This window comes from Somniosus microcephalus, chromosome 28 (genome assembly GCF_052327205.1).
Source record: "Somniosus microcephalus isolate GS21.2 chromosome 28, FLI_Smic_1.0, whole genome shotgun sequence".
In the NCBI taxonomy this organism is placed as follows: Eukaryota; Metazoa; Chordata; class Chondrichthyes; order Squaliformes; family Somniosidae; genus Somniosus; species Somniosus microcephalus.
In genome coordinates, this window is record NC_141014.1 from 47,817,534 (window position 1) to 47,843,030 (window position 25,497).

The 25,497-nt window shown below is 46.8% G+C and overlaps 2 protein-coding genes across 2 annotated transcripts; both read left to right on the forward strand.

The window, feature by feature from the left end:
* Positions 1-5,031: 5,031 nt before the first annotated feature.
* On the forward strand, positions 5,032-8,402 carry LOC147099786 (ferritin heavy chain, oocyte isoform-like). Its single transcript, XM_085969376.1, has 4 exons — positions 5,032-5,244; positions 6,572-6,718; positions 7,124-7,249; positions 7,596-8,402. The coding sequence occupies exons 1-4, from the start codon at positions 5,143-5,145 to the stop codon at positions 7,746-7,748; spliced, it is 528 nt and encodes a 175-aa protein (XP_085825502.1). The 5' UTR covers positions 5,032-5,142; the 3' UTR covers positions 7,749-8,402.
* A 13,091-nt stretch (positions 8,403-21,493) lies between these two features.
* On the forward strand, positions 21,494-22,422 carry LOC147099787 (ferritin heavy chain-like). The gene is made up of 2 exons (XM_085969377.1): positions 21,494-21,602; positions 21,957-22,422. The coding sequence occupies exons 1-2, from the start codon at positions 21,516-21,518 to the stop codon at positions 22,107-22,109; spliced, it is 240 nt and encodes a 79-aa protein (XP_085825503.1). The 5' UTR covers positions 21,494-21,515; the 3' UTR covers positions 22,110-22,422.
* The last annotated feature ends 3,075 nt before the right edge of the window (positions 22,423-25,497 follow it).

Consider the following 25,497-nt stretch of genomic DNA (forward strand, 5'->3'; position numbering starts at 1 on the left):
CCAGATTCTCCCATTCGGTATCATAGAACTTTTTCATTGCTTTCATCTCTTGCTCGAGACGGCAATTCAATTGTTCTAGTTGCTGTCGTAATCTGAAATAAGTTTGCGTTCGAGCTCGATGTTCCTCAGTAATATATATGTCTGTAACTTGAACAGACTCAGAATTCTCTGTCAAGCTATGTTGTTGTTGTTCAGAGGAATACTGTTCTGAAACTTTGTTCTCCTCTGGAGCATAAGCCTTTATGCCCACATTCGTTCTACCAACCTTAGTCAGCAAGTTCATTTTAGACTTGTCTTTCATGCTTGGGCTGGTCTTATCGTCATCCGTTTCAGAGTCTGAGCTGATTGTCTGCCCCGAGTCCTCACTCGTTATTGCTTTGAGGTAGTGCCATTCCATGTCTATTTTCTTGATCCACTCCCGTCCTAGAAATGGTGGTCCTCCCTCAGGTAGTACGTATAGTCCATTCCGGGGTGTTCTTTGCCCCTGTCTCTCACCTTGACTCTTATCTTTCCCATGGGGTATACTTTATGCCCCGTGTATGCCTGCAATACGAACTTGGTATCTCTCAAGCGTATATGTGAGAATAGCCGGTTGTAATCCCTTCGATTTATGACTGATAGGGCTGATCCAGTGTCCAATTCCATTCTCACTTGGACTCCGGCTATTTTTAGCATGACCCAGATAGTTTGTAGGTCAGCTTCCTTACTCACATTATGAATTCTCAGACTACCCAGTTCCTGGCCGCTTGGGTCTGAATCCGAATTCTGTTCATCTGAACTCTTCTCAAGCACCTTGTGTACTTTGTTGTACTTTTCCTGTGATGGCTTTTTTTTTTGGTTGTTGGTCTTCTTCCCTGACCGGCATACTTTGGCTATGTGACCCAGTTTGCCACATTTCCTACAGTCCTGGTTTTTAAACCAGCATTGGTTCTGGTCGTGTGTTGTCTTCCCACAACGATAACATTTCGTTGCACCCGAAGTAATTTGATCTACACTGAGGACCGCTGCCTTCAGCTGCATTTCCGCAGTTCCTTTCGCTGCGGCTTCGTGTGATGCTGCAATAAGGACAGCCCTATCCAGTGTAAGGTCGTTCTCTTCGAGCAGTCGCTTTTGCGTTCCTTCCTTCGACAACCCGCACACGAACTTGTCTCGCAATGCCTCTGTCAGATTTCCTCCAATCTGGCAGTATTTCGCTAGCCTACGCAGTTCGACGAAGTATTCCGCGTTGCTTTCCTCTTTCCGTTGCGTTCTCGCATAAAATTTGAATCGTTCCGCCAACATCAGCGGTGTGGGGTTCAAGTGATCCTTCAGAACAGCAACAATATTATCGAAGGTTTGATCCGCCGGTTTAACTGGTGCTAGAAGATGCTTCAATAGCCCGTATGTCTTCGCCCCCATCGAGTTTAGCAAGGTTATAGCTTTATCATCATCCTCTATTTTATTGGCCTCACAATATATCTCAATGCGTTCTACATACGTGGCCCAATCTTCTACCTCGGAATCAAAATCGTTGATGTTACCACGCTTAGGCATCTTCACCTCCCTGATAAACAACAACGAAATATTTCTTTAACTCTTTTTTTTTCCAAGATGGCGGTTTCCCCGCGCTTATCTTCTTTCCCCCCCGCCCCTCTCAAAATGGCGGTTCCCGCTTCTGTCTTTTTCTCCGCCTACTGGCGGCTTCCCGCGGTTTCCCGCGCTTATCTTCTTTCCCCGCCCACTTTCAAGATGGCGGTTCCCGCTTTTCTTCCCCTGGCGGGAGGGGTAAGCTTTTCCCTCGGGCGACAGCCGCTGGCTTTCGGGGTTCGCAGCCTGCGCTTCGGCTTCAGCGCGTTCCCTTCTCTCGGCCGGGCAACCGGCTCTGGGTACAGCCCCTTGACGGCGAACGGTCTCAGCCGCTGGCTGGATCTCGCTCAGTCTCCCTCGCTCGGGCTCTGTCTCTCCGGTGCTGGGTACAATCCGTTGACGGCGAACAGTTTCAGCCGCTGGGCTGGATCTCGCTCAGTCTTCCTCGGGCTCTGTCTCTCCCGCTCGCGCGGCTCTCGCTCGCTCTCTCTCGGGCTCTGTCTCTCCCGTTCGCGCGGCTCTCGCTCGGGCTCTGTCTCTCCCGCTCGCGCGGCTCTCAATCGCGCCTCCCAGCCCTCTCGCAGTCCGGTGCTTCCCTCCCCGGCTGCGGCTGAGTTCTCCACGATTTATTTATTTTATCTCTTCCCGCGCCTTACGATCCCGGTCGCAGCGCTTCGTGGCCTCGGTCACTGTCCGACCTTTTTCACCCAATCGTTCCTCCCAGCCTCTCGCAGTCCGGTGTTTCCTCCCCGGCTGCGGATGCGTTCTCCGCGGTTTATTTATTTTTATCTCTTCCCGCGCCTTACGATCCGGTCGCAGCGCTTCGTGGCCTCAGTCACTGTCTGGCCTTTTTCACCCCAATCGCGCCTCCCAGCTTCTCGCAGTCCGGTGCTTTCCTCCCCGGCTGCGGCTGAGTTCTCCGTGGCTTATTTATGTTTATCTCTTCCCGCGCCTTACGATCCCGGTCGCAGAGCCTCGTGGTCGCGGTATTTGTCCGGCCTTTTTCGCCGTCGCGGTCTAGTCGTCTCACGACGCTCCCCGGCCCGTTTGTACCGCGGCTTCTGCTCCACGCTGCCCCAGTCTCAGCGCCTCTGGGCCCGACTTCTGTCCGGCTCCTTTCCCCCTCGACCGTGGTCGAGTGCACCGCCCTTATCCTCCGTTTATTTGTTTCTATTTTCCCTTTACTCACAGTCACCGTGGCCGACTTGCTTCTCGTGTTGATCGGCTCACTCACCACCGTGGCAGAAGGGACAATCCGTGCCTGTTGCTGATGGAAGACTTCGTGTTTGAAATCTTCCTCCTTTCTTGGTCTGCAGACTCGAGTTTTCTCTCAGCAAAACGACGAGGGCGGGTGCCTCTTCTCGACGCTCGTTTACTTCTTCAGAAGTATTGTTGCCGCAGGGTAAGATCGAACTCGTCGCCACTGTAAAGTCTGTGGGTTGTATAGCGAAGTAATACACAGACTACAAGAGTAACTTAAACAGGACTTTACTATTCGAAGGTCAGGGCGAATCTGCCCAATAAGTTCTGCCACAGCACTTATATACCGGTGTGGTCACCGTCGGTATTACAGTATACCCCAGCCAGGATAAAGTAGTGCCACACCTAATATAGTTCTCTTAAAGGTAGAACAGTTACATACACTACAGTTTCCAATAATTTTCCCAACACCGAGGTTAGGCTGACTGACCTGTAATTATTCAGTCTATCCCATTCTCCATTTTTAAACTTCTTCTTCTTCTTCTTCGGCAGTCCCTCCGAACCGAGGATGACTTGCTTCCACATTAAAAACGAGTTCTCAGGTGACTGATGAGTCCAATGCGGGACCTACAGTCTCTGTCACAGGTGGGGCAGACGGTGGTCGAAGGGGCGGGTGGGTGGGGTGCTTGGGTTGACGTGCGCTCCTTGCGCTGCCTGCGCTTGGCTTCCACTTGCTCCCGGAGAAGAGACTCGATATGTTCGGCGCCTTCCCGGATTCTTCGACTCCACTTTGTGCGGTCTTGGGCCAGGGATTCCCAGGTGTCGGTGGGGATGTGACACTTTTTCGAGGAGGCTTTGAGGGTGTCCTTGAAGCCTTTCCTCTGCCCACCTGGGGCTCTCCTGCTGTGCCGGAGCTCCGAGTAGAGCGCTTGTTTTGGGAGTCTCGTATCGGGCATGCGGACAATGTGACCCGTCCATCGGAGCTCATCGAGCGTGGTCAAAGCTTCGATGCTGGGGATGTTGGCCTGAGCGAGATCATTGACGTTGGTGCGCCTCTCCTGCCAATGGATTTGCAGGATCTTGCAGAGGCAGCGTTGGTGGTACCTCTCCCGTGCTTTGAGGTGACTGCTGTACATGGTCCCTTTTCAAACATCGGTACCACGTTAGCAGTCCTCCAGTCCTCTGCCAGAGAAAATTGGAAAATGATGGTCAGAGCCTCTGCTATTTCCTCTCTTACTTCTGAGCGCTTGTGTTTGTCACATTCATCACACGCTCTTTCAATTCACCTGACCCGCTTTGCAGACTCACTGATCTGGTTGGATGTTGCCTCAAACCCGCAGATACCTGAAAATGACCAACCCACTGAACCACGCAGAACTATTAAAAAGACACTGACTCGCAAACAACGGAGGATTCAATTAACCCGGGCAAGGTGGCCCTCAACTGGTCCAGGCAGAGCGCGGTCGATGGGGGGGGTGTTCGCTCCAGCTGCCCGCCTCCCTTCCGCGGCTACAACCAATGCCTGGGTGTCCCTGAAGAGGGAGCACGCGGTGTCTGACGGTTCCCTTTGAGGCTTTCCATAACCGGTGGGCACCAGAGGGACTGGAGTGCAGAGTGGATCCAGGGAACTCAATTATAATTTTAAAGGTTTTTATGTTGGTTTTGTCATAATTTGGAACTTAATGTTTGTGCCCCTTTAAAAAGGGGCCACTTATGGTTTAAGTGTTTCCGATTGATGATTTAATCGTCCCAATCGATTAGCCTAAAGATAAGCCTGTGATTCCAGATATTCAAACTGTGTTTGAGAAAAGTCAGGGCGATTGGGATGCTTCTTTTTTTTCTATAAATTTAAATTCCCCAGCTGCTGTGGGAATTTAAACCCAGGTCTTTCAGATCATTAGTTCAAGGCCTCTGGATGACTAGTTCAGTAACTTAACCACTAGGCTACCATCCCCTGCCCTTGGGGTCCTTATTGCCCTGTCAGCCAATGACACTCATTTTTCAAAGTTCTGATCCTCTTTTTTGTGAACCCATAAATTTAGACAAATAAAAACTGTAAATAACCTATAAAACTGTAAATAAACCAATAAAACTCCAAATAAACCTTAATAATCAAATTAAAATTTGGTTCTCCAGCCCAATTATGCACTCAAAGTTCTGATTGGCTCTGGGAGTCATCTCCCCTCCTCCCTTTACTTGATTGGTGCTCTGAGAGAGGCTGCCACTTCTGATTGGGTATTGAGGAATGTCACTCATCATCTAGGCGGCCACGCCCTGGATTATCCAGCGGTATAAATAGTAGGAGTTTGGGGGGTTGGTTAAATTCCAGCTTCTTACTTCAACAAAGTTTAGATTTAGCAAAAAATAATAATTAGGATGGCTTCTCAAGTGTGTCAGAACTACCACAAGGACTGTGAGGATACTGTCAACAAGCAGATCAACATGGAGCTCTATTCCTCCTATGTTTATCTCTCCATGGTGAGTCTTGTATTTCTGACCACTTCACAATGGAGACTATGTAATGTTACTTTACTAAATTCTGTGCTGTGTCTAGCCCACCCCTCAATCTATGCACAGTAAATTCATTTTTTAAAGCTAAAATAGAATGCAATTTATCATTGTGTGTCCATTAACAAACTGCCTCTCTGGTCCTTGCAGTAACTGAACCATATTCTGAGTATCTTAATGACTCTCTTTCCTGGGCTCTTGTGTGTTGTTGAAGTTTATATTTGGATGCAGAGTGTATTCCAATGTGTGGAAATCAGAATTGTTATCCTCACTTCTAAATCACTCCATGGCCTTTCCCTACTTTGCTTTTGCAATAAAGGGATGTAATCTTAAAATTAGAAATAGCCCTTTTTAGGAGGGAAGTCAGGAGGCACTTTTTCACAAGGGTGGTGGAGATCTGGAACACTTTTTTTTTCTTTACCTGCTTTTCCCCCCAGCTGTGGATGCTGGGACAATTGGAGCTTTCAAGACAGATGCTTTTCTTGGGTAAGTGTCTCAAGGGGGATGGAGTAAAGCTACAGGTCAGCCATGATCAAATTGAATGGTGGAGCAGGCTCGAGTGGCTGAATGGCCCACTCCTGTTCCTAATATTAACCTTAGTTTAAACTCTCAGTTTGTGCCCTTCTGTCTTTTCGCTAACTCCCTTTGCCGTACTGGTGGTAAATCCGTCAGCCACTTTGACCCTACTCGGGAACTCTCCCTTAACTCCTCTGCTTTCCTACTTCTTGACCTTGACCAAGCACTTCAAATTCTGAAGGTTTATGAACCTTTATTCCTTGGTATGTGGTTCTCCTCTGAAATGCCTTGATTAGTGTTGAAGGTGCCAAATTAATGCTGCTTGTGGTAATTTTAGTTCCATGGGATGAATGTAGCCAGTAAGATTCAGACTAGTTTCTCCTCTTTTTGATGTACTACATGAATTGTGTACTGTGACTAGACTCTACTTTAATGGGTTTGTTTCTAGTGCCCCTTGGCAATAGATCTGGGCCAATATTTGCAAGTTACTATTTAATCTGCTCCCACCATCCTTTCAGGCAGTGCATGCACTTGAGTTTCTTCCTGTAGCCTCTGGTTCTTTTGCCATTTCCATTGGCCAGTTTCCCTATTGCTAGGGGTAAGATTGTCCACTTGCTACCAGGTTAGTGAAGTAAGTAGGCCGGTGCTAGTTTCCATGTACCACAAGTTCAGTGAGAATTGAACCCTTTGAATTAAAGCAAAATTCCAGGTTGGCTTTATGTACAATACCCGTGATAGATCTGCCATGGGATACCCAATGACTTTTCTGATCTCTCCATAGTCCTTCTACTTTGACCGGGATGATGTTGCCCTGCGTCACTTTGCCGAGTTCTTCAAGGAGCAGTCGCACGAGGAACGGGAGCACGCTGAGAAACTGATGAAATTCCAGAATCGGCGTGGAGGCCGAATCATCTTGGAGGACATCAAGGTTTGGCTCAATAAACGAGTGACCTTCTGTCTGGGACCCGTAGACTGATTGTTTCAAATACTTTCTAAAGCCATTGGTTCCAATTTATAACAAACAGGCCATTTGGCCAAGTGGGTCTATGACTGAGTTTATACTCCACGAGCCACCCCCCACTGTGCTTCATCTAGCCCTATCTGCATATCCTTCTATACACCTCTCCCTAGTACTTATCTAGCTTCCCCTTAACTACATCTGTTATTTGACTCCAGTAGTTGTGTTGGCTTAATGCTGTAGTTCTATTTTCTTCCAACACATTGGTTCATGGTAACATTAGATATTTGCACCTCTAATTTCCTTCAATACTTTGTTTGTTTGTTTGTTTGTTTATTCCATTGTACAGTGAATTGTCTGAATTTCCCTTTCCAGAAACCAGAGCAGGATGAGTGGAGCAATGGTCTGGAGGCGATACAGAGAGCTCTGCAGCTGGAGAAGAATGTCAACCAGAGTCTGCTGGATCTGCACAAACTCGCCACTGTTAGGACTGACCCTCATGTAAGTTCTTGAAGCTGTAATGTGGGCATTTGTTAAGTTGGAGGTGGTGGTACCGTGAGCCTATTCAAAAGATCTTCACGCCCAATAGCTTTGTGTTGCTGCCTTTTAGGTTTTTGAGTGGTGGGAGGTTGGCCTACTGTGGACATTGACCAGTGAATGTGTCCCAGTGATTTTAGGATCTATGCCCCTATTCTGCAGGAAGTTTAATCTAATGATGCAGTAATTCCATTAATCTCAATTGCACCACAACACTATCCTGCAATCCAAGTGGATTGAACTCTTTCGGGAAGCTAGGATGTTCCTTGAAATCTGCTGCTGGACATAACTAGTTTCCCTCTCTTTCCAGTTGTGTGACTTCCTGGAGACCCACTACTTGGATGAGCAAGTGAAGATGATCAAGAAGCTTGGAGATCACATCACCAACCTGAAGAGACTGGGAGCCCCTGAGAATGGCATGGGGGAGTACCTGTTTGACAAGCACACCCTGGGGGAAGAGTGACTGCAGGGATGAAGCCTATTGTGTTTAGTACTTGTATTTATAATTGTGTGCGAGACGCCTGTCCTGTAGGGAATGATGGCTTGTGACTTTGTGCAAGAGCTGAGAGACCTGGGCTCTTAATGTGAAATGTCACTAACTGTAAATAAACTGTTCTATATTTGACTGGATTTTGTCTCCTTGTAAATTTTAGTGGTTTTTGTTCCAGTTAACATAACTTGGTTACATTTCCAGTATTACACTGGGCTGTGCAGCAGTGTTGTCATGGGATTTGGTCATAGAATGGTTACAGCACAAGAGGCCATTTGGCCTGTCGAGCCCATGCTGGCTCTCTGCAGGAGCACTTTGGCTAGTACTATACCCTACCCTTTCTGTGGAGCCCTGCCATTTTATCCTTCAGGTACTTGTCTAATTCCCTTTTGGAAACAGAGATTGAGTCTGCCACCATCACCCTCGCAGGCAGTGCATTCCACATCCTAACCACTCGCTGCGTTCAGTTTTTCCTCATGTTGTCTTTGGGCCCCCTTCCAATCGCCTTAAATCTGTGTCCTCTGGTTCTCAACCCTCCCACCAATGGGAACAGTTCTATTTATTTTTTTGGCAGGGTAATTTTAATCTATTTAACTTTGATATTCTATGTATTTCTAAGAAATTTGTCGATCTTGTGTTGCAAACAAACTGCAATGCTGTAATACAACAGCTTAATGTACAAAGGTGTGTTCAGCCAAATGAGCTAATGGGACCAGGGACCCCTGAAGCTTGGTAAGAAGTAGGTTTTAGAGTCTTAAAGGAGGCAGAGAGGTTTAGGGAGGGTATTCCAAAGCTTGAGCTCTAGGCAGTTAAATAGAAGTACTTGCTGCCATGGTGATGAATATTCCCCCTGCCCTTGAGAGCTGGGAGAGTTATAATTTAGCCATTACAATGAAATACAAGTTATAATAAACACAAGGATGATTTGCTGTGACTGTGTTCTGTCATTTCAGTCCAATGAAGAGAAAGCTCTGGTTTCGCATTCTCTAAGAATTATATTTTCCCTGGGGAAGAGCAGTTTGTATTCAGTAAACTGCTACAGATCCCCATCAGTCATTAGCGGGGGTAACTCCGTTAACAAACTCACCACTGCCGCTATAGCCTTTCGGGGCAGAGAAACAAATAACTGCTGCACAGACCAGCAATGTTGGAGCTCACTGAACTCATGATAAGGGGATTACAATTGATGTGGTGGTGGAGGAGAATCAACAATTGCCATATCGGCTTGCTATCCACATAACATAATTAGAAGCAGGAGTAGGCCATTCGGCCCTTGAGCCTGCTCCACCATTCAATAAAATCATAGCTGATCTTCAATCTCACCTCTACTTTCCAGCCCGATCTCCATATCCCTTGATCCCACTACAATCTAAAAATCTATCTGAGCCTTGAATATAGTTAATAGTTCAGCATCCACAGCCCTTTGGGGTAGAGAATTTGAAAATATCTTACTGGGAAACTGTGAGTACCCTACTGGGCTTTGTTCTGGGACCACTCTCCTTCCCCCTCCCCCACCATGTTTGACTAACCTGCCAACACTCATGGTCTTGGGTAAGGTATTGGAGGACGAGGAATACGTGCGGAACTGTATTCCCACAAAATATAATCCTTCCGGAAGGAGTAAATGTATTTCATTAAATGCACAAAGTAAAACCCCCAAGTTAAATAGATACTTCTCCTGAAACTCTCTTCCCCCTCCCTGCCTGTTCCATCAATGTATAAACCCAATACCGGCAGCTCCTCCATAAATGTATTGATTGGTATTCAGGCCCATTGTGCAGTTCATACCAAATAGCAATCATCCTTTCCAAATCCGACTGCATCTCCATTTGTGTCCTTCACCCCCAGGAATGGATTCATCCGTTGATGATGCTGCAGCTGCAACACGCCAGTGTTTACAAGCTAATTTAGGAACTTAGCTGAGAATTGCAGCGGGGGTGCAATGAAATTGCCATCTTCAGCCATTCCACGTTGATGTCTTTGCATCTCTCGGAGGCATTTCTGGGGTATCTGAGTCCCCACATTTCACACGATAATGAGCCGCAATTCTACGAGTCGGGATGGGTTTGCGTGCTGACGGGTTTCATGGCTTCATGTTTCAGACAAAACAAAGTCTTCAGCTCACTCGATGTGAAAAACTTTACAGGCGCCCGTGTTTTAAGAATTACATCGAATTTACAGCACAGAAACTGGCCATTCGGCCCGACTGCTCCGTGCCGGTGTTTATGCTCCACACGAGCCTCCTCCCGCCCTTCTTCATCTAATCCGATCAGCATATCCTTCTATTCTCTTCTTTCCAAACTTCCCCTGAAATGCATCTCTGCTCTTCGCCTCAACTACTCCATGTGGTAGCGAGTTCCACATTCTCACCACTGAAGAAGTTGCTCCTGAATCCCCTGTTAGATTTATTAGTGACTATCTTATATTTATGGCCCTCAGTTCTGGACTCCCCCACAAGTGAAAGCATTTTCTTTCCATCTACCTTATCAAAACACCTTCATAATTTTAAAGACCTCCATTAGGTCACCCTTCAGCCTTCTTATTTCTAGAGAAAAGCGCCCCAGCTTGTTCAGTCATTCCTGATAGATATAACCTCTCAGTTCTGCTATCATCCTTGTAAATCAAATGTGCACCTTCTCCAGTGCCTCTATATCCTTTTTGTAATATTCTCCTTCGAGCAGAAAAGGCTAAGAGGAGATTTGATAGAGGTGTTTAAAATCATGAAGGGTTTCGAAAGAGTAAATAAAGAGAAACTGTTTCCAATGGCTGAAGGGTCGCTAACCAGAGGACACAGATTTAAGATGATTCGCAAAAGAACCAGAGGCGACAGGAGGAAAAACGTTGTTACACAAGGAGTGGTTAGGATTGGGAATGCGCTGCCTGATGGGGCGGTGGATACAGATTCAATAGTGGCCTTCAAAAGGGAATTGGATAAATACTTGAAGTAGAAAAAAGTTCCAGGTTCCTGGGGAAAGAGCGGGGGAGTGGGACTAACTGGATTGCTCTTTGAACGAGCCGGGACAGACTCGATGGGCCGAATGGCCTCCTTCTGTGCTGCACTATTCTATGATTCTATGGAGACCAGAACCGTGCACCGTACTCCAAGTGTAGTCTAACCGAGGTTCTATACCAATTTAACACGTTGAACTCGGGTGCGGTTCGGCTGCAAGCACTCCCCGCACTGAGGTCAGAACGGCACTAATGGTAACTGTTTGCATCTCACAAAATCTATGAGGTCGACGTTCACCCCGCTCCGTGCCGATACATTTCCTACAGTCTGACTACAAAGAAGCACAGCCCTGGTAGCAGCTCCCCGAGTGACGGGCTAGAAAATACACAGAGAAACATAGAAGATTGGAGCATCAGTCGGCCATTCGGCAACTCGAGCCTGTTCAGCCATTTAATGAGATCGTGGCTGATCATCCAAATTCAGTACCCTGTCCCTGCTTTCTCCCCATATCCCTTGATCCCTTTAGCCTCAAGAAATATATTCAAATCCTTCTTGAATATATTTAATGAATTTTCCTCAACTGCCCTGTGTGGCAGAGAATGTCACAGGTTCACCACTCTCTGGGTGAAGAAATTCCTCCTCATCTCAGTCCTAAATGGCTTCCCACTTATCCTTAGACTGTGACCCCTGGTTCTGGACTCCCCGCCATCGGGAACTTGCCTGTTTTTTCTGGAAGAGAAATTTCTGTCTTTACATCCGAAGGGATTGTGTGATGGGGAGAAATATTTAATGGAAAGTCAAGCCTCATGGGTCCCGGTTCTACAGAATCTGAAAATGTGAAATGAATAATACTCTGGTGTATGTTCCATAACACACAAAGATGTTTCCAATCAATTGATTCCATTTTTAGAATATTAATTCACGGGATGTGGGCGTCGCTATCAACGGCCAGAATGTATTGCTCGGCGCGAGTCGCCCTGGAGAAGGTGGGGGTGAGCCGCCTTCTTGAACTCCGTGCGGTGAAGGTACTCCCACAATGCTGTTAGGCAGTGAGTTCCAGGATTTTTACCCAGCGACGATGAAGGAACGATTGTAGGAAAATTCATCGAAAGCGAAGGATGATTCTCAGCACCTTGAGCTTTAGAAAAGCAGCAAATTGTCATTTAATTCAAATGAGAGCATCAAACAACGAGAGACTTTCCGATTTGAAGAAGGTCAAGGAACCCAAAAGCAGTGACATCACCGAGACTGATCTCCCAAACCTGCCGGTTTTCCATAGCTCTGATTGGCTCTGGGTCTCCCCCCCTCCTCCCCCACACCCCCTCTCCTTTGTTAATTGGTGCCTGGATTCAGGAAAGATTCCTGATTGGCTCTCAGGGATTGTCAATCATCATTGGTGATGTCATTCCTTGTTTGAATGCAGGCTGTCCCAGTAGTATAAATACAAGAGCTTGAGTTAGAAAGGGTTAGTTTTTGAACTTTCTAGGTGATAGTGAGCAGTAATAGTACAACAGGAAATAGTGAAGATGGCCTCCCAAGTACGTCAGAACTACCACAAGGACTGTGAGGATGCTGTCAACAAGCAAATTAACATGGAGCTCTATTCCTCCTATGTTTATCTCTCCATGGTGAGTCTTGTATTCCTTGTTGCTGTATTCTTAAAAGCTGGACATTCTGTAGTTCCATGAACTGGCTTTAAACTATATTTCTCTTGACTTCCTTACCTGGGGAAGCAATCTTTGAGCAGTGAGTACTTCAGGGTGAGCTTGTTGTGTTGATGGCCTGCTCCTTGTAGCAGCTGCACTCTGTTGAGCAGGTTTAATATATGGAACGAGCTCAGCTGCTGCCTGAGTTTGTAACAGAAGAGCACAAACCTGGTCCAGTGACTGTTGGTGCTTGTTGACATGAGACAAAGTTCAGTTTCAGTGGGGTGACTGCAGTGAGTGACATGATGGCAGGTCCTCACTAGCTTTCTGTTTAACTGGAAGTGAAGTTCTGGGAATCCTGGTGTTGAAGCCTTGTTCACTGTGCCTAGATCTCTTTGACTACCTCCCAAAGTGCCTTGTAGCCAATGAAGCCACCTGTTATGTGGGAAATGCAGCAGCCAATTTGTGCACAGTAAGCTTGCACAAACAATGAGACTCATCAGATCATCTGTTTTGGTTGAGGGATAAATATTGGCCTGGGAATCTGGAGAGAACTCCCCTGTTCTCTGAAGTAGTGCCTTGAGATCTTTCACATCCACCTGAGGACAGACAGGGCCTCTGTTTAACATCTCATCTGAATGACAGGAAGTAGAGGAGGGACTACTTATCCAGCAGTAGAGTTTAGTTTGACTGGTCATGAAATATAATCCTGAACTGTAGTTTATAGTTTTTATTTGTTGGTTGACTGTTTCATCCTGGTTCTTGGGAGGAGAAGCTGGCCAACATGTTCAGATTAGTGAAGTGAATTGCATTTTGCTAGTTAACCAATGGTATCTTCAGGATCAAGGGAGAAGCCAGGGACAGGGTACTTGTTTGGATGATCAGCCATGATCTCACTAAATGTTGGAACAGTCTCAAGGGGCCGAATGGCCTACTACTGCTCCTATCTTCTATGGTTCTATCTATTTTTGCAAGATTAAGAACTCACTAGCTAACTAGGGGTAAATATAATCTTGCATTGTATATGAAGATCTAGGTCTGCTGAAGCTGTTTAAAATTCTCTCCACAGTCCTATTACTTTGACCGGGATGATGTTGCCCTGCGTCACTTTGCAGAGTTCCTCAAGGAGCAGTCACATGAGAAACACGAGGATGCTGAGAAACTGATGAAATTCCAGAATCGGCGTGGAGGCCGAATCATCTTGGAGGACATCAAGGTTGGATTCAATAAATGAGTGGCCTTCTGTTGGGTTCCCCTTGTTTCCAATACTTTCTGAAGCAATTAGTTCCAATTTGAATCCATGGTTCTGGTGGCTTAATGCTGTCATTCTATATTCCTGTGACACATTGGTTCATGGTAACATGGAATTCTGGCTGCTTTTCACCCCTGTTTTCCTTGTGCTGTCTTGTGTCTTTTTTGTTTAATTCATTGTAAGTGAACTGTGACTTTCACCTTCAGAAACCAGAGCAGGATGAGTGGAGCAATGGTCTGGAGGTGATGCAGAGAGCTCTGCAGATGGAGAAGAATGTCAACCAGAGTCTGCTGGATCTGCACAAACTCTCCACTGGGAGCACTGACCCTCATGTAAGTTCTTGGTGGGTTTTTGGGTATGTTGGAGGTGGTGGAACCTTGCTGTCCTTGAGCCGATTCAACAATCTACATGCCCAATCGCTTTGTGTTGGGGTGTCTCCTGGGTTCTTAAGGGGGTTGGGGTGAGGATGGGACAGTTGGCCTTATGTGGACATTGAGAATAAGTGTGTCGCAGTGGTTCCAGGATCTAAGCATCTATTGTACAGGAATTACTAGATCATTTGAGCAAATTTACATCATCTCAATTACACCACTTGACTATCCTCCAGTCCAAGAGGATTAAAATCCCAACTCTAGAGGAAGTGGGGGGAGCTTGGATGCTCCTTGATATCTGCTACTGGCCATAACTAGTTTCACTTTTTGTTTCTTTCAGTTGTGTGACTTCCTGGAGACCCACTGCTTGGATGAGCAAGTGAAGATGATCAAGAAGCTTGGAGATCACATCACCAACTTGAAGAGACTGGGAGCCCCTGAGAATGGCATGGGAGAGTACCTGTTTGACAAGCACACCCTGGGGGAGAGTGACTGAAGCTTATTGTGTTCAGTACTCGTGTTTATATAATTGTGGGGGAGACCCTGTCCTTCAGGGAATGATGGGTTGTGTGACTTTGTACAAAGAGCTGTGAGACCTGGGCTCTGTAATATCAACTGTCACTAACTGTAAATAAACTGTTCAATTTTGGACTGGATTTTGTCTCCTTGTAAATTTGAGTGGTTGCTTATTTTCTGATAACATTTGGTTGTCTTCAGACAAGAGCTACACTGGGCTGTGTCCTGAGATGGTGTGCGTTGGCGACGTATTTCTTCCACCAGCTGCACGGCCTCAATTACGCCACGCAGCTCCTGTTTGTGAAAGTGGGCGGCATCCGTGCCAGCCTGCGGGAGCTGCCTGTCTTCTACCAGGAACTGCTATGGGTTTGGAACTACGTCGCTTCCAGGCGGAACTCTTTTCTTCCCCCCCCCCCCCCCCCCTCCCCCCTGTCGGGAGCGGCGGCTCTCCTGCGGGAGCCGTTGCTCAGGAATCCACACCTCCACAACTGTGGGTTCGGGTGGCTGGCGGAGCGCAGGGCTGTGCCTGGCAAGGTGACCAGAGTCGGGGATCTGCTCTACGGCGGAGGAGCGGTCTGCATAGCGCCGGAGGAGCTGGCAGGGCGCCTGTCCTGGGCCAACGTCCGGCTCGCAGTCAAAGCCATCGAGTCGGTGAAGTGGCACTGGGCCCCGGCTCCACTAGGTGTATCGAGGCGGCTTAAGCACGGGGGCGATCCCGTCCGAGCTTACCCCCATTCAGACGGAGTTCCTAATCGGCGCCTGGCCCCGAAACACTCCTCGGGAACCGGCTCCTCACAACTTGCGCCGTCGCGAGGAAAGACCCTCCGTGCCTTTTCATTCCGCGCGGAGGAGTTTCCTGTACGGGCTGCTCCTGCACACACACTCCACTTTGCCATCTGCTCTCTGCACACGCCATGGCGTGGCATCTTGCTGACCGGCGGCGGCCCCCAATGGAGGGCTCTCTACGCGGGAGTCCTCCCTTGTTCCATCGGGGACTTGGCCTGGAGGGTGTTGCACGGAGCGGTCCTGTGCAATATGGTTTTAAATAGGTTCACGGACTCCCAGGCCGCCTGCATTTTTTACAGCCTGGAGGAGTCTGTGTTTCACGTTTACATAGAATGTGAGAGGTTGTAGCCCCTCTTTCATTACCTGAAGGGGCTGCTCCTCGTTTTTTTTGGTTGCACTTCAGTCCCACGCTCCTGATCTACGGTCACCCTTGTCGGCCTGGGCCTGGCTAAAAAAGCCATCAATTGGTCCGGGGGGTCGTTCAGCCGGATTGCCTGCCGCTCTTCCGTGGCCACGTTCGTGCCCGGGTGGCCCTGGAGATGGAGCACGCGGTGAACCTGGCACGCTCGGGGTCTCCTGCGACCGGTGGGCCCCGTGGGGACTGGAGTGATTCATCACCCAGCAACCAAATTTCAACTTGATTTGTTAAGTTTCACTTAATGTTTTGAGTTTAGTTAGTCTCTTTGTTTATGGGTTGCTCAAAAAGAGTACACACAGTGATTGCCTCTCTCTTCCTGCAATCCCCCCAATCCTGTCAGCTTAACTCCAACATCCTTTCCCCGGCGGATAGACCAGACTTACCCCAGTACATGTCAAAGACATGGAATGTACTTGTGCAAAAGGTAATATTTATAACATTACAAAAACAAAAGCACACATACACAGTTAACCATCATTTAAAGCTGGCATGAACCTAATAATGGGGGTGAGGCGGACCTACAAATACAAAGAGATCGGGATAGGTGGGTGGAAAATGGCATATAATGTGGGAAAATACAAAAGAATGAGACTCGGGAAAAGAAAGACTTGCATTTCTGTAGCGCCTTTTACGACCACCGGAAGTCTCAAAGCACTTTACAGCCAATGAAGTACTTTTTGAAGTGTAGCCACTGTTGTAATGTAGGAAACATAGCAGCCAATTTGCACACAGCAAGCTCCCACAAACAACAATGTGATAATGACTGGATCATCTGTTTTTGTTATGTTGGTTGAGGGATTAATATTTAAAAGAAAGCACAATTTACACTTCATCTGGAGCCATCCTTTGTTTCTTAACCTGTCCCATTACCATCTCCCTTTGCCTTGAATATCTCTCAATGTCTCTTAATCTCTCCTGCCGTCCATCCTATCACAGACCGTCCCTTTTCTTCTTTCCTCCCCTCCCCCCTTTCCCAGCCTCTTCACTTGCTTAAGAATCTGTTCCATTTCCGGCTGTTTTCCAGTTCTGACGAAAGGTCATCGACCTGAAACGTTGACTCTGTTTCTCTCTTCACAGACGCTGCCTGACCTGCCGAGTGTCTCCGGCATTTTCTGTTTTTATTTGAGGGATAAATAGGACAACCCAGCCTATCCAATCTTTCCTCATAGCTAAAATTCTTCAGCCCAGGCAACATCCTCGTAAATCTCCTCTGTACCCTCTCTAGTGCAATCACATCCTTCCTGTAATGTGGTGACCAGGACTGCACGCAGTACTCTAGCTGCGGCCTAACCAGTGTTTTATACATTTCAAGCATAACCTCCCTGCTCTTATATTCTATGCCTCGGCTAATAAAGCAAGTATCCCGTATGCCTTCTTAACCACCTTATCTACCTATCCAGCTAACTTCAGAGATCTGTGGACATGCACTCCAAGGTCCCTCTGATCTTCTGCACTTCTCAGTGTCCTACCATTTAACCCTTGCCTTGTTAGCCCTCCACAAATGCATAACCTCACACTTCTCCAGATTGAATTCCTTTTGCCACTGTTCTGCCCACCTGACCAGTCCATTGATATCTTCCTGCAGTCTTCAGCTTTCTTCATTATCAACCACACAGCCAATTTTTGTATCATCTGCAACCTTCTTAATCATACTTCCTACATTCAAGTCTAAATCATTGATATATACCACAAAAAGCAAAGGACCCAGTACTGAGCCCTGCGGAACCCCACTGGAAACAGCCTTCCAGTCACAAAAACACCCTTCGACCATTACCCTTTGTTTCCTGCCTCTGAGCCAATTCTGGATCCAACTTGCCACTTTGCCTTGGATATCATGGGCTTTTACTTTTGTGACCAGTCTGCCTTGCAGGACCTTATCAAAAGCCTTACTAAAATCCATATAGATTACATCAAACGCACTACCCTCATCGACCCTCCTCAAAAAATTCAATCAAGTTAGTCAGACATGACCTTCCCTTAACATATCCATGCTGACTGTCCCTGATTAATCCGTGTCTTTCTAAATGAAGATTTATCCTGTCGCTCGGAAATGTTTCCAATAATATTCCCAACACTGAGGTTAGGCTGACTGGCCTGTAATTATTCGGTCTATCCCATTCTCCATTTTTAAACTTCTTCTTCTCCTTCGGCAGTCCCTCCGAACCGAGGATGACTTGCTTCCACATTTAAAACGAGTTCTCAGGTGACTGATGAGTCCAATGCAGGACCTGCAGTCTCTGTCACAGGTGAGGCAGACGGTGGTTGAAGGGGGCGGGTGGGTGGGGTGCTTGGGTTGACGTGCGCTCCTTGCGCTGCCTGCGCTTAGCTTCCGCTTGCTCCCGGCGAAGAGACTCGATGTGTTCGGCGCCTTCCCGGATTCTTCGACTCCACTTTGTGCGGTCTTGGGCCAGGGATTCCCAGGTGTCGGTGGGGATGTTACACTTTTTCAAGGAGGCTTTGAGGGTGTCCTTGATGCACTTCCTCTGCCCACCTGGGGCTCTCTTGCCGTGCCGGAGCTCCGAGTAGAGCGCTTGTTTTGGGAGTCTCGTATCGGGCATGCGGACAATGTGACCCGTCCATCGGAGCTGATCGAGCGTTGTCAAAGCTTCGATGCCGGTGATGTTGGCCTGAGCGCGATCACTGACGTTGGAGTGTCTATCCTGCCAATGGATTTGCAGGATCTTGCGGAGGCAGCGTCGGTGGTACCTCTCCAGTGCTTTGAGGTGCTTGCTGTACATGGTCCCTTTTTAAACAACGGTACCACGTTAGCAGTCCTCCAGTCCTCTGGCACCACACCTGAAGCCAGAGAAGATTGGAAAATGATGGTCAGAGCCTCTGCTATTTCACACGCACTTTCCATTCGCCTGACCCGCTTTGCAGGCTCACTGATCTGGTTGGATGTTGCCTCAAACCCACAGATACCTGAAAATGACCAACCCACTGAACCACGCAGAACTATTAAAAAGACACTGACTCGCAAACAACGGAGGATTCAATTAACCTGGGCAAGGTGGCCCTCAACTGGTCCAGGCAGAGCGCGGTCGATGGGGTGGGGGGTGTTCGCTCCGGCTGCCCGCCTCTCTTCCGTGGCTACAACCAATGCCTGGGTGTCCCTGAAGAGGGAGCACGCAGTGTCTGACGGTTCCCTTTGAGGCTTTCCCTAACCGGTGGGCACCAGAGGGACTGGAGTGCAGAGTGGATCCAGGGAACTCAATTATAATTTAAAAGGTTTTTATTTTAGTTTTGTCATAATTTGGAACTTATTGTTTGTGCCCCTTTAAAAAGGGGGTAACTTATGGTTTAAATGTTTCTGATTGATGATTTAATCGTCCCAATGGATTAGCCGAAAGATAAGCCTGTGATTCCAGATATTCAAACTGTGTTTGAGGAAAGTCAGGGCGATTGGGATCCTTCTTTTTTTTCTATAAATTTAAATGCCCCAGCTGCTGTGGATGGATTTCAACTCACGTCCCATTAATCAAAGCCTCTGGATTACTAGTTCAGCCAATTTACCACGAGGCTACTGTACCCTTCCCTTGGGGTCCTTATTGCCATGTCAGCCAATGACACTCATTTTTCAAAGTTCTGATTGGCTCTGGGAGTCATCTCCCCTCCTCCCTTTACTTGATTGGTGCTCTGAGAGACGCTGCCACTTCTGATTGGGTATTGAGGAATGTCACTCATCATCTAGGTGGCCACGCCCTGGATTATCCAGCAGTATAAATACTAGGAGTTTGGGAGGTTGGTTAAATCTCAGTTTCTTACTCCAACAAAGCTTAGATTTTTAAAATAAAACTAATAATTAGGATGGCTTCTCAAGTGTGTCAGAACTACCACAAGGACTGTGAGGATGCTGTCAACAAGCAGATCAACATGGAGCTCTATTCCTCCTATGTTTATCTCTCCATGGTGAGTCTTGTATTTCTGACCACTTCACAATGGAGACTATGTAATGTGACTTTACTAAATTCTGTGCTGTATCTAGCCCACCCCTCAATCTATGCACAGTAAATTCATTTTTTAAAGCTATAATAATGCAATTTATCAGCTTGTGTATGCATTAACAAACTGCCTCTCCAGGTCCTTGCAATAGCTGAACCTTATTCTGAGTATCTTAATGACTCTCTCCTGGGCTCTTGTGAGGGTGTTGAAGATTATATTTGGAATACACTCTGCATTCAATGTGTGGCATTCAGAATTCTTATCCTCACTTCTAAATCACCCCATGGCTTTTTCCTACCTTGCTTTTGCAATGAGGGGATGTAATCTTCAAATTAGAAGTAGCCCATTTAGGAGGGAAGTCAGGAAGCACTTTTTCACACGAGGGTGGTGGAAATCCGGAACGCTTTCTTTTCCTGCCCTCCCATCCCGCAAGCTGTGGATGCTGGGACAATTGGAGCTTTCAAGACAGATGTTTTGTTGGGTAAGGGTCTCCAGGGAGATGGAGTAAAGCTACAGGTCAGCCATGACCAAATTGAATGGTGGAGCAGGCTTGGGTGGCTGAATGGCCTACTCCTGTTCCTAATATTCTTAACCTCCTAGTTTTAAGTACTAGTTTGTGCCCTTCTGTCTTTTTCTCTAGCTCCCTTTGCTTTAATGGTGGTAAAGCCTTCAGCCACTTTAACCCTACTCAGTGGAACTCTCCCTTAACTCCTCTGCTTTCCTACTTCTTGACCATGACCAAGCACTTCAAATTCTGAAGGTTTATGAACCTTTATTCCTTGGTATCACATACCTTGATTAGTGTTGAAGGTGCCAAATTAATGCTGCTTGTGGTAATTTTAGTTCATGGGATGAATGTAGCCAGTAAGACTCAGACCAGTTTCTCTTTGATGTACTACATATTGTGCACTGTGACTAGACTCTACTTTAACGGGTTTGTTTAGTGCCCCTTGGCATTAGATCTGGGCCAATATTTGCAAGTTACTATTTAATCTGCTCCCACCACCCTTTCAGGCAGCGCATGCACTTGAGTTTCCTCCTGTAGCCTCTGGTTCTTTTGCCATTTCCATTGGCCAGTTCCCCTATTGCTAGGGGTAAGATTGTCCACTCGCTACCAGGTTAGTGCAGTAAGTAGGCCTGTGCTAGTTTTCATGTACAACGAGTTCAGTGAGACTTGAACCCTTTGAAAGAAAGCATAATCCAGGTTGGCTTTATGTACGATACCCATGATTGATCTGCTTTGGGATACCCAACTACTTTTCTGATCTCTCCATAGTCCTTCTACTTTGACCGGGATGATGTTGCCCTGCGTCACTTTGCCGAGTTCTTCAAGGAGCAGTCGCACGAGGAACGGGAGCACGCGGAGAAACTGATGAAATTCCAGAATCGGCGTGGAGGCCGAATCATCTTGGCGGACATCAAGGTTTGGCTCAATAAACGAGTGACCTTCTGTCTGGGTCCCCGTAGACTGATTGTTTCAAATACTTTCTAAAGCAATTTGTTCCAATTTATAACAAACAGGCCATTTGACCAAGTGGGTCCATGATGGAGTGTATCCTGCACGAACCACCTCCCACCGTGCTTCATCTAACCCTATCTGCATATCCTTCTATACACTTCTCCCTAGTACTTATCTAGCTTCCCCTTAAATACATCTGTGATTTGACTCCAGTAGTTGTGTTGGCTTAATGCCGTAGTTCTATTTTCTTCTAACACATTGGTTCATGGTAAAATTAGATATTTGCACCCCTAATTTCCTTCAATACTTTCTTGTTTGTTTATTCCATTATACAGTGAACTGTCTGAATTTCCCTTTCCAGAAACCAGAGCAGGATGAGTGGAGCAATGGTCTGGAGGCGATGCAGAGAGCTCTGCAGCTGGAGAAGAATGTCAACCAGAGTCTGCTGGATCTGCACAAACTCGCCACTGATAGGACCGACCCTCATGTAAGTTCTTGATGCTGTAATGTGGGCATATGTTCAGTTGGAGGTGGTGGAAACTTGAGCCTATTTATAAGATCTTCACGCCCAATAGCTGTGTTGGTGCCTTTTTTAGGTTTGAGTGGTGGGAGGTTGGCCTACTGTGGACAGTGACTAGTAAATGTGTCCCAGTGATTCTAGGATCTATGCCCCTATTGTGCAGGAAGTTTAATCTAATGATGCAGTAATTCCATTAATCTCAATTGCACCACCAGACTATCCTGCAGTCCAAGTGGATTAAACTCTCGGGGGGGGGGGGGGAAGCTAGGATGTTCCTTGAAATCTGCTGCTGGACATAACTAGTTTCCCTCTTTTCCCCAGTTGTGTGACTTCCTGGAGACCCACTATTTGGATGAGCAAGTGAAGATGATCAAGAAGCTTGGAGATCACATCACCAACCTGAAGAGACTGGGAGCCCCTGAGAATGGCATGGGAGAGTACCTGTTTGACAAGCACACCCTGGGGGAAGAGTGACTGCAGGGATGAAGCCTATTGTGTTTAGTACTTGTATTTATAATTGTGTGCGAGACTCCTGTCTTGTAGGGAATGATGGTTTGTGACTTTGTGCAAGAGCTGAGAGACCTGGGCTCTTAATGTGAAATGTCACTAACTGTAAATAAACTGTTCTATATTGGACTGGATTTTGTCTGCTTGTAAATTTTAGTGGTTTTTGTTCCAGTTGGCATAGTGGTTAGCACTGTTGCCTCACAGCGCCAGGGACCCGGTTTCGAATCCGGCCTCGGGTGACTCTCTCTGTGTGGAGTTTGCACATTCTCCCCGTGTTTGCGTGCGTTTCCACCGGGTGCTCTGGTTTCCTCCCACAGTCCAAAGATGTGCGGGTTAGGTTGATTGGCTATGATAAATTGAACCTTGGCGTTAGGGGGGATTAAATACGTGGGGTTACTGGGATAGGGTGGGATATGTGTTGGTGTAGGGGTTATGGGGATCGAGTGGGATGTGTGTCGGTGCAAGCTCGATGGGCCGAAATGGCCTCTATCTGCACTGTGGGGTTTCTGTGATGTTCTGTGAACTTGCTTACATTTCCAGTATTACACTGGGCTGTGCAGCAGTGTTGTCATGGGATTTGGTCATAGAATGGTTACAGCACAGGAGGCCATTCGGCCTGTCGAGCCCATGCCGGCTCTCTGCAGGAGCACTGCGGCTAGTACCACACCCTGCCCTTTGTGTGGACCCCTGCCATTTTTTCCTTCAGGTGCTTGTCTAGTTCCCTTTTTGGAAACCGAGATTGAGTCTGCCTCTATCAACCTCAGGCAGTGCATTCCAGATGCTGACCACTCGCTCTGTTCAGTTTTTCCTCATGTCGTCTGTGGGCCCCCTGCCAATCACCTTAAATCTGTGTTCTCTGGTTCTCGACCCTTCCACCAATGGGAACAGTTCTTTTTTTTTGCCGCGGTAATTTTAATTTATTTAACTTGGATATTCTATGTATTTCTTGGAAATTTGTCAATCTTGAGTTGCAAGCAAACTGCAATGTTGTAATACAACAACTTAATGTACAAAGGTGTGTTCAGCCAAATGAGCGAATGGGACCAGGGCCCCTTGAAGTTTGGTCAGAATTCGGTTTTAGAGTCTTAAAGGAGGCAGAGGTTTAGGGAGGGAATTCCACAGCTTGGGGTCTAGGCAGTTAAATAGAAGTACTTGTTGCCATGGTGATGAATATTCCCCCTGCCCTTGAGAGCTTGGAGAGTTATAATTTAGCCACTACAATGAAATACAAGTTATAATAAACACAAGGATGATTTCCTGTGACTGTGTTCTGTCATTTCAGTCCAATGAAGAGAAAGCTCTGGTTTAGCATTCTCTAAGAATTATATTTTCCCTGGGGAAGAGCAGTTTGTATTCAGTAAACTGCTACAGATCCCCATCAGTCATTAGTGGGGGTAACTCCGTTAACAAACTCACCACTGCCGCTATAGCCTTTCTGGGCAGCGAAACAAATAACTGCTGCACAGACCAGCAATGTTGGAGCTCACTGAACTCATGATAAGGGGATTACAATTGATGAAGTGGTGGTGGAGGAGAATCAACAATTGCCATATCGGCTTGCTATCCACATAACATAATTAGAAGCAGGAGTAGGCCATGTGGCCCTTGAGCCTGCTCCACCATTCAATAAAATCATGGCTGATCTTCAATCTCACCTCTACTTTCCAGCCCGATCTCCATATCCCTTGATCACACTACAATCTAAAAATCTATCTCAGCCTTGAATATAGTTAATGATTCAGCATCCACAGCCCTTTGGGGTAGAGAATTCAAAGGTTTCTTACTGGGAAAGTGTGAATACCCTATTGGGCTTTGTTCTGGGACCCCTCTCCTTCCCCCTCTCCCACCATGGTTGACTATCCTGCCAACACTCATGGTCTTGGGTAAGGTATTGAAGGATGAGGAATCCGTGTGGAACTGTATTCCCACAAAATATAATCCTTCTGGAAGCAGTAAATGTATTTCATTAAATGCACAAAGGACAACACCCAAGTTAAATAGATACTTCTCCTGAAACTCTTTCCCCCTCCCTGCCTGTTCCATCAATGTATAAACCCAATACCGGCAGCTGCTCCTTAAATGTATTGATTGGTATTCAGGCCCATTGTGCAGTTCATACCAAATAGCAATCATCCTTTCCAAATCCGACTGCATCTCCATTTGTGTCCTTCACCCCCAGGAATGAATTCATCCGTTGATGATGCTGCAGCTGCAACACGCCAGTGTTTACACGCTAATTTAGGAACTTAGCTGAGAACTGCAGCGGGTGCAATGAAATTGCCATCTTCAGCCATTCCACGTTGATGTCTTTGCATCTCTCAGAGGCATTTCTGGGGTATCTGAGTCCCCACATTTCACACGACGATGAGCCGCAATTCTACGAGTCGGGATGGGTTTGCGTGCTGACGGGTTGGATGGCTTCATGTTTCAGACAAAACAAAGTCTTCAGCCGACTCGATGTGAAAAACATTACAGGAGCCCGTGTTTTAAGAATTACATCGAATTTACAGCACAGAAACAGGCCACTTGGCCCGACTGCTCCGTGCCAGTGTTTATGCTCCACACGAGCCTCCTCCCGCCCTTCTTCATCTAATCCGATCAGCATATCCTTCTTTTCCCTTCTTACCAAACTTCCCCTTAAATGCATCTCTGCTCTTCGCCTCAACTACTCCATGTGGTAGCGAGTTCCACATTCTCACCACTGAAGAAGTTGCTCCTGAATCCCCTCTTAGATTTATTAGTGACTATCTTATATTTATGGCCCTGAGTTCTGGACTCCCCCACAAGTGAAAGCATTTTCTTTCCATCTGCCTTATCAAAACACCTTCATAATTTTAAAGACCTCTATTAGGTCACCCTTCAGCCGCCTTATTTCTAGAGAAGAGAGCCCCAGCCTGTTCAGTCATTCCTGATCGATATAACCTCTCAGTTCTGCTGTCATCCTTGTAAATCAAATTTCCACCTCCTCCAGTGCCTCTATATCCTTTTTGTAATATTCTCCTTAGAGCAGAAAAGGCTAAGAGGAGATTTGATAGAGGCGTTTAAAATCATGAAGAGATTCGATAGAGTAAATAAAGTGAAACTGTTTCCAATGGCTGAAGGGTCGATAACCAGAGGACACAGATTTAAGATGATTAGCAAAAGAACCAGAGGCGACAGGAGGAAAAACTTTGTTACACAAGGAGTGGTTAGGATTGGGAATGCGCTGCCTGATGGGGCGGTGGATACAGATTCAATAGTGGCCTTCAAAAGGGAATTGGATAAATACTTGAAGTAGAAAAAATTCCAGGTTCCTGGGGAAAGAGCGGGGGAGTGGGACTAACTGGATTGCTCTTTGAACGAGCCGGGACAGACT